Raw genomic sequence first — 9,604 nt, forward strand, 5'->3', positions numbered from 1 at the left:
TAAAATGGAAAGGAGTGGCTGAAGTAAATGTTCGTCCCCGAGAGGATGAGACTGGGGCATTAATAATAGGGAACAGGGAAATGGCAGAGTCTTTGAACAAATATGTTGCATCGAGCTTCACAGCTAAATACACTAAAAACATCCCAATAGTGGATAATCAAGGCTCTATATGGAGGGAGGAACTGAATACATTCACTATCACTAAAGAAGTAGCACTCGCTAAAATAATGGGACTAAAGGTGGACAAGTCCCGTGGACCTGATGGCTTTCATCCTAGGGTCGTAAAAGAAATGGCTGCAGAGATAGTGAATGCTTTGTTAAAATCTCTGAATTCTGGAAAGGTCCCAGTGGATTAGAAAACTGCAAATGCAATGACCCGATTTAAAAGAGGAGACAGACAGAAAGCACGCAACGATAGACTTGTTAGCCTAACATCTGTCGTTGAGAAAATGCTGCCCACAATTCTTAAGGAAGCAGTCGCAGGACATTTGGAGAAGCAGAGTGAAATCAAGCAGATTCAGCATGGTTTTATGAAAGAGCAATTCATGTGGATTGAGGATTGGCTAACAACCGGAAAACATAGAAACATAGAAACATAGAAACATAGAAACATAGAAACTACGTGCAGGAGTAGGACATTCGGAACTTCGAGCCTGCACCAACATTCACTAAGATCATGGCTGATCATTCCTCTCAGTAACACTTTCTGGTTTTCTCTTCATAACCCTTGATCCCTTTAGCCGTAAGGGCCATATCTAACTCTCACTTGAATATAACCAATGAACTGGCATCAACAACTCTCTGTGGTAGAAAATTGCACAGGTTAACAACTCTCTGAGTGAAGAATTTTCTCCTCATCTCAATCCCAAATGGCTTAACACTTATTCTTACACTATGTCCCCATGTCCTGGACATCCCCAACATTGGCAACTATCTTCCTGCATCTAACCTGTCCAGTCCCGTCAGAATGTTATATGTTTCAATGATCATATAATCCTCTCATCCTTCTGAACTCAAGTGAATACAAGCCCAGTCGATCCAGTCTCCCCTCATATCTCAATCCTGCCATGCCGGGAATCTGTCTGGCAAACCTTCCCTCAATAGCAAGAACATCCTTCGTCAGAATAGGAGACCAAAATTGAACACAATATTCCAGGTGAGGCCTCACTAAGGCCCTGTACAACTGCAGTAAGACCTCCCTGCTATTATACTCAAATCCTCTAGCTATGAAGGCCAACATAACATCTTCACCGTCTGCTGCACCTGCAATGACTGATTTACCATGACACCCAGGACTCGTTGCACCTCCGCTTTTCCTAATCTGCGGCATTCAGGTAATATTTTCCCTTCGTGTTTTTGCCAGCTAAGTGGATAACATCACATTTATTCACATTAAACTGAATCTGCCATGCGTTTGCCCATTGATCTAACCTGTCCAAGTCAACCTGCAGCCTCTTAGCATCCTCCTCACAGCTCACACCGCAAGCCAGCTTAGTGTCATCTTCAAACTTCGAGATGTTACACTCAATTCCTTCATCTAAATCATTAATGTATATTGTAAAAAGCTAGGGTCCCAACTCTCTGCTTCCTATCTGCAAACCAGTTCTCTATCACATCAGTATATTACCTCCAATATCATGTGCTTTAATTTTGCACAGCAATCTCTTGTGTGGGACCTTGTCAAAAGCCTTTTGAAAGTCCAAATACATCACATCCAATGGTTCTCCCTTGTCTGCTCTACATCCTCAAAAAAGTCTAGAAGATTTGTCAAGCTTGTTTAACTTTCATAAATCCATGCTGACTTGGGCCGGTCCTGTCACTGCTTTCCAAATGTGCTGCTATTTCATCTTTAATAATTGATTCCAACATTTTCCCCACTACTGATATCAGGCTAACCACTCTATAATTACCGGTTTTCACTCTCTCTCCTTTTTTTAAAAAGTGGTGCTACATTAGCGACCCTCCAGTCCATAGGAACTGATCCAGAGTCGATAGACTGTTGGAAAATAATCACCAATGCAACCACTATTTCTAGGGCCACTTCCTTAAATACTTTGGGGTGCAGACTATCAGGCCCCGGGGATTTATTGGCCTTCAATCCGATCAATTTCCCTAATACAATTTCCCGCCTAATAAGGATTTCCTTCAGTTCCTCCTTCTCACTATACCCTCGGTCTCCTACTATTTCCGGACGGTTTTTTGTGTCTTCCTTCGTGAAGATAGAACCAAAGTATTTGTTTAAATGGTTCACCATTTCTTTGTTCCCCATTATAAATTCACCTGAATCTGATTGCAAGGGACCTACATTTGTCTTCACTAATCTTTTTCTCTTCACATATCTATAAAAGCTTTTGCGGTCAGTTTTTATTTTCCATCAAGCTTCCTCTCATAATCTATTTTCCCCCTCCTAAATAAAGCCTTTGTCCTCTATAAAATTCTCCCAGTCCTCAGGTTTGCTGTATTTTCTGGCCAATTTATATACCTCTTCCTTGGATTTAACACTATCCTTAATAACCCTTGTTAGCCACAGTTGAGCTACCTTCCCCGTTTTATTTTTACTGAAGAAAGTGATGTACAATTGTTGAAGTTCATTCATGTTATCTTTAAATGTTTGCCATTGTCTATCCACTGTCATCACATTAAGTATCACTCGCCAGTCTATTCTAGCCAATTCACGTCTCATACCATCGAATTTACGTTTCTTTACGTTCAGGAGCCTAGTCTCTGAATTAGCTGTGTCACTCTCCAGCTTAATAAAGAATTCTGCCATATTATGGTCACTCTTCCCTAAGGGGCTTCGCACAAGACGATTGCTAATTAGTCCTTTCTCATTACACAAACAATCTAGGATGGCCAGCCCTCTAGTTGTTTCCTCGACATATTGGTCGAGAAAACCATCCCTAATACACTCCAGGAAATCCTCCTCCACCGCATTACTACTAGTTTGGTTAGCCCAATCAAAATGTAGATTAAAGTCGTCCATGATAACTGCTGTACTTTTATTGCACGCATCCCTAATTGCTTGTTTGATGCTGTCCCCAACCTCACTACTACTGTTTGTTGGTCTGTACACAACTCCCACTGGCGTTTTATGCCCTTTGGTATGCTGTAGCTACACCCATACCGATTCCACATCATCCAAGCTGATATCCTTCCTTACTATAGCTTTAATTCCCTCTTTAACCAGCAACGCCACCCCACCTCCTTTTCCTTTCTGTCTATCCTTCCTAAATGTTGAACACCCCTGGATGTTGAGTTCCTAGTCTTGGTCACCCTGGAGCCTTGAATCCATGATGCCAATTATATCATAACTGTTAACAGCTATCTGCGCAGTTAATTCGTCCACCTTATTCCGAACACTCCTCGCATTGAGGTACAGAGCCTTCAAGCTTGTCTTTTAAAATACTTTGCCCCTTTAGAATTTTGCTGTAATGTGGCCCTTTTTGCTTTTTGCCTGGGTTTCATTGCCCTCCACTTTTACTTTTCTTCTTTCTATCTTTTGTTTCTGCCCCCATTCTACTTCCCTCTGTCTCGCTGCAGAGGTTGCCATCCCCCTGCCATGTTAGCTTCCCTCCCAACAACACTAGCAAACACTCCCCCTCGGAGATTGGTTCCGGTCCTGACCAGGTGCAGACCATCCGGCTTGTACTGGTCCAACGTCCCGCAGAACTGGTTCGAATGTCCCAGGAATTTGAATCACTCCCTTCTGCACCACACCTCAAGCCACCTATTAATCTGAGCTATCTTGCGATTCCTACTCTGATCCGAACGTGGCACTGCTAGCAATCCTGAGATTACTACTTTTGAGGCCCTACATTTTAATTTAGCTGCTAGCTCCCTACATTCGTCTTGTAGGGCCTCATCCCGTTTTTTACCTATATCGTTGGTACCTATATGCACCACGACAACTGGCTGTGTTCACCCTCCCCCTTCAAAATGTCCTGCAGCCGCTCTGAGACATCCTTGACCCTTGCACCAGAGAGGCAACATACCATCCTGGAGTCTCGGATTGCGGCCGCAGAAACGACTATATATTCCACTTACAATAGAATCCCGTACCACTATAGCTCTCCCACTCTTTCTTCTGCCCTCCTGTGCAGCAGAGCCACCCACAGTGCCATGAACTTGGCTGCTGCTGCTCTCAGAGAGTTTGATAATCGTGTAATTTTCTGGTTGACAAACATGAACTAGTGGGGTGGCGCAGGGATTGGTGCTGGGGCCTCAACCATTTACAATCTATATTAATGACTTGGATGAAAGGACCGAGTGTAATGTAATCAAGTTGCTGATGATATAAAATGGGTGGGAAAGCAAATGGTGAGGAGGTCACCAGAAATCTGCCAGGGGATATAGACAGGCTAAATGAGTGGGCAAAAACTTGGCAGATGGAGTATAATGTGGGAAAATGTGAGTTTATCCACTCTGGCTGGAAAAATAGAAAAGCAATTTTTAATGAAAATGAAGAAAAATTGCAAAGTACTTCAGTATAGAGGGACATGGAGGTGTTTGTGCATGAAACACTAAAAGTAGGTATGCAGATACAGCAAATAATCAGGAAGGCAAATGGAATGTTGTCCTTTATTGCAAGGGCGATAAAGTATAAATGCAGTGAAGTCCTGCTACAGCAGTGCAGCGCATTGGTGAGGCCACATTTGGAGTACTGCCTGCAATTTTGATTGCCATAATTATGGAAGGATATACTTGCATTGGAGGCTGCTCAGAAATTGTTCACCAGGTTGATTCCGGAGATAAAGGGGTTGATTATTAAGATAGGTCGAGTTGGTTGGTACAAGGAATGAGAGGTGAACTTATCGAAATATATAAGATAATGAGAGGGCTCGAAAATTTGGATGCAGAGAGGATATTTCTGCTCATCGGCGAAATTAAACTACGGGGCATAGTCTCAGAATAAGTGGTCGCCCATTTAAAACTGAGATGAGGAGGAATTTCTACTCTCAGAAGTTGTAAATCTGTGGAATTCTCTGTTCCAGAGAGCTGTGCAGGTTGGGTCATTGCGTATATGTAATGCGGAGATAGACATATTTTTGTACGATAAGGAAATATATGATTATGGGAAGCGTGCAGTTAATTGGAACCGAGTCCATGATCTGATCGGCCATGATCTTACTAAATGGTGGAGCAGGCTCGAGGGGTCAAATGGCCTACTCCTGCTCCTAATTGTTGTGTTCTTGTGTTCTTGTATTCCAGGGAGGGGCTGAGTCTATATCATCTGATGTCCAGTTATTGGTCATGATAAACAAACCCCCGATACCAGTGCGTGGGCAGAGGGGTGCATGAAGTATATTACGACATTTCAACTAATAGGCTTCCGTCACTGTTATTTGAGGACTTATTGTTTATTTACCATGGATCTCGTGAATAATTCAATAATTAAGATGAAGGATATGTGATATAGCTTTATATGATACAGCTATCGGTTATAAATCACGGCATTTAAAGAGTTCCTTTGAGTAATTTGAAACTGCAATTCCATAACTTCATGAATGTGTCAGCAGTGACTGTGAAAAGCTCATTATTGGTCGGACACCCACCATTTTACAATCACAGGACAGCGTAAAGCCTCCTTTAGCTGGAATTTCCAACCGGTTCCTGAATGATGCTGATTTTCCACATACAATTTTGAAGTATTCCTTTGTCAAATCAGTGCCCATTGTCTCTACTGCCTGCAGATAATTAAACACAAATTGCCTGTATTGTGGTGAAGTATTTAATCACTTTTCATTCCTGCTATCATTTGTATTCTCCAATATCAGCAATGCCACCCGGCTCTGTAATTGGAACAGCATTTTTCCCGAGTAAAGCTCATCACGTTGCATGTCGGCAGACTAAGGACGTTGTAACATCGCAACTGGTTGAGAGGTGGAAAGATCAATGGACCTGAAAGTTCTTGCATGAGCGCCACATTGCATTCCTTCACTGAGAGCGTGCTGAGCTCACTTTAATTATTCAGAAAGAAATTATGTAATGTGTTTGTTAAAATACCTGTGACTAATAAAAGTTGTTATGTAACTCCCACTGTCCCACTGGAGGATTGCCTCAGGTATTAACACGCATCTGAGTCCCGCTCATAGTCACATTGTGTCCCAGTGTGATCCCTGGGTTTGATCCTCACACTTGCACTGCTTCTCTCCGCAAATGGGTCAGGCTCCTATTTTGTACGTAAATGAAATCGGCTATCCGATTCTGGGAATGTTTGGCATCCCTGGTAAGCCGTAATTTTTACTTTTCATGTGTGTTGTTGCTCTTGCCCAATGTGCGAAAATTCAGCCGATTTACCCGGAGTAGCTTTGCTGCCGAGTAGCCTGTGCGCTGATATCAGCTCATGAACTGCTTCATTTATCCCTGTGATATTTGTATTGGACTACGTTTTAATTGACTTTCTTTTATTTCGTGTCATCTTAAGAAGCGAGACTTCAGTTTAGCATAAGTGTCTCCAACTCTGAGCCAGCAGGTGTGTGGTTGGGTTGGCACTCTGGATCACCCACGTAAGTAGAGAGCAGAATACGGTCTCAAATTATTGGGCAGGCATTCAGCGGCTTGCTCGCATCCGCATGGTGTGGTGGTATGGCCGCCTCTGAATCTGAAGGCTCAGGTTAGTGACCCACTCCAGACTGTGCGGACCCGTCTGTGTAAAGAGCTTCGGGTCTTAAAAGAGGATTGACCTCCAGCGAGCTATTGGATCTAGCTTGGTGTGGGTGACTCCCTTCCGCACATTGTGGTCTTAGTCCATCGAGAAAATATTCTGAATATATACAGCGCCAGCAATGTAACGGCAAAACACAGCACATATGCTTCCCCAGAAATGTGCCTCAGTGATGACAAACTCGTCGCTACTTCAGAAGTGTATAGGTTCAAATCCGACTCAAAATTCTACGAGCTATAATCTAGGCTGACAGTTCAGCGCAGCACTGAGATAGTGCTGCACTGTCCAATGTGCTTTCTTTCAGAAGAGATGTTAAATTGAGCCCTGTCTGCCCTATATGGTGGACATAAAAGATCCATTGCAATATTCGCAGAATAGCAAGGGAGTTGTCCCGCAATTGTTATCCATCAATCCTTCTCCCTCAACCTACATTTAAACAATGGATTATTTTGTCATTATCACATTGATGTTTGGGGGAGCTTGCTGTCCACAAAATAGCTACTATAGTTTGAACATTAGAATACAAATATGTTGAATAACTACTGGATCACGTAAACGGTTTTGGGACATCTTTATGTCGTGTGGGCGCTATATAACTGCAAATGTTTGATTCTGCCTGTATGACTTTAGATTATTCCTCCTTTCTTTATTTACATTTCGTTTTTACTTTTTTTCTTTCATTCTCTTTCTTTCTTTATGTCTTTACACCTCATTTCATTCAAATAACTTTCTTTCTTTATTTCCAGTTCTTTCCTTCTTTCTTTCTTTCTTTCTTTCTTTCTTTCTTTCTTTCTTTCTTTCCTTCCATCCTTCCTTCCTTCCTTCCTTCCTTCCTTCCTTCCTTTCTTTCTTTCTTTGCATTTCCAGCTATGTAATGCACTGGTCGCACCACTCACAGCAAAGTTCATGCTCATTCTGATTGTGTTGAAATGTTTAGTAGAACAATTAATGACTGGAAGGTCGGTACGTTTCTCGCTTTACCAGATTAATCTTCCAAATACCTTCATTGCTTTATATCCATTTAATCCATCGCTATCAAAGCAACCAGTTGCCTTCCCTGCATATACGTTTGCTGCGTTTAATTCATCATGTTCCTATTATTTTGTATCCTACAGCGAACCTGATGACGGCTGTGATCCTGTCCCGGGGAAAGTGCGGTCTCTCCAATGGAATCACTTGTTACATGGTGGCGATGGCAATGTCCGACCTACTGGTGCTGACCTTTCATGTACTGCTGCAAAAAATCTTTACTCATCATTTCCCTTATTCATTCCTGTCCTACACTGCAATCTGTCCGTCATTGGTTTACCTGAGAATCGTTACTCTGGATTACTCCGTCTGGTTAACAGTGTCATTCACCTTCGACCGCTTCGTCAGCATTTGCTGTCAGCAGTTGAAGCTCAGATATTGCACGGAGAGAACTGCGGCCGTGATTATTGTTTCCATGTGCGCACTGAGCTGTTTAAAGTACATTCCCTTTCACTTCATGTATGAGCCCCAGTTTATTATTGACAAGGTGCAGTGGGGCTGTCGGGCCAAAGCGGTCTTCTTTACTTCTGCTGGGTGGGTGTCTTTCTCCTGGATTTGCAGTCTCTCTCTCTCACTGCTGCCATTCTTTCTCGTCTTGCTGCTGAATGGCCTCACGGTCAGACACATCCTAGCAGCCAGCAGGGTCCGCAGGGTTCTGAAGGGACTGAACAACGGGCAGAAAAAGAGTGACGGAGAGATGGAAAATCGGCAGAAATCCATCGTCTTGCTCTTCGCTGTGTCCGGTAGTTATATACTATTGTGGATGACGGCAACGGTGACTTTCATGTGCACTCGACTCGCAGTCAATGTGTTGGACCAGAATCACACAAGCCCTGCATACATCGCCAATGATGTTGGAAGTCTGCTGATGCTCATGAGCTCCTGTGCAAACACGTGTATTTATGGGATGACCCAAAGTAAGTTCAGAGAGGAAGTGAAGAACGCGGTTAAATATCTGCTAACTCGAGTTGTTAAATTAGTGAAATTTAATCGGAGTACAGCTCATATCTCAAAATAATGGCACCATTCGCTCTATTCCTTATCACCATTTCACGATCCGTTCCCTTCAATACGAACCAAAGTGTGTTCCTCGAATAGGTTTCTGACTGTGCCTTGTACTGTGATAAAACGGTGCCTGTGTGCAATGAGTAATGTAACCGACCGCACAATCATTGGTCAATAAAAATATAATGCTAACATCGTGAGGCAATTTTCACCTAATTCACACGTCGAGAAACTGCCCAGATAAGTTGCAAAGCTCTGTTTATTCTTCGCCCCATTGTACTCTCCATTTAATTCAGTGGAGAGTCATATTGGGCGGTGGTGTAAAACTGGTATTCTACCAATCAACTGAGATTGTGTTTGATCAGTTAATTTACATTTCACCACAGACTGCCAGGTTATCTCTTCATTTCCTTCAAAGATTCTGGGGAGCTATTCGTTCTGAATCTGTTTTAGCTAAAGATAACATAGTTAGATATGGGACTATTGCGAAGTTCTGCATCCACTTATAGAGTCATAGAAACATAGAAACATAGAAAATAGGTGCAGGAGTAGGCCATTCGGCCCTTCTAGCCTCCACCGCCATTCAATGAGTTCATGGCTGAAAATTCAACTTCAGTACCCCATTCCTGCTTTCTCGCCATACCCTTTGATCCCCCTAGTAGTAAGGACCTCATCTAACTCCTGTTTGAATATATTTAGTGAATTGGCCTCAACAACTTTCTGTGGTAGAGAATTCCACAGGTTCACCACTCTCTGGGTGAACAAGTTCCTCCGCATCTCGGTCCTAAATGGCTTACCCCTTATCCTTAGACTGTGACCTCTGGTTCTGGACTTCCCCAACATTGGGAACATTCTTCCTGCATCTAACCTGTCTAACCCCGTCAGAATTTTAAATGTTTCTATGAG

General features: G+C 42.8%; 1 protein-coding gene across 1 annotated transcript; it reads left to right on the top strand.

Moving 5' to 3' along the window:
* The first annotated feature begins 7,856 nt into the window (after positions 1-7,856).
* On the top strand, positions 7,857-8,711 carry LOC139230148 (probable G-protein coupled receptor 139). Its single transcript, XM_070861990.1, has one exon. It carries the CDS (start codon positions 7,857-7,859, stop codon positions 8,709-8,711), a length of 855 nt encoding a protein of 284 aa, XP_070718091.1.
* Positions 8,712-9,604: the final 893 nt, after the last annotated feature.

Source organism: Pristiophorus japonicus, chromosome 19 (assembly GCF_044704955.1).
Source record: "Pristiophorus japonicus isolate sPriJap1 chromosome 19, sPriJap1.hap1, whole genome shotgun sequence".
Lineage (NCBI taxonomy): Eukaryota > Metazoa > Chordata > Chondrichthyes > Pristiophoridae > Pristiophorus > Pristiophorus japonicus.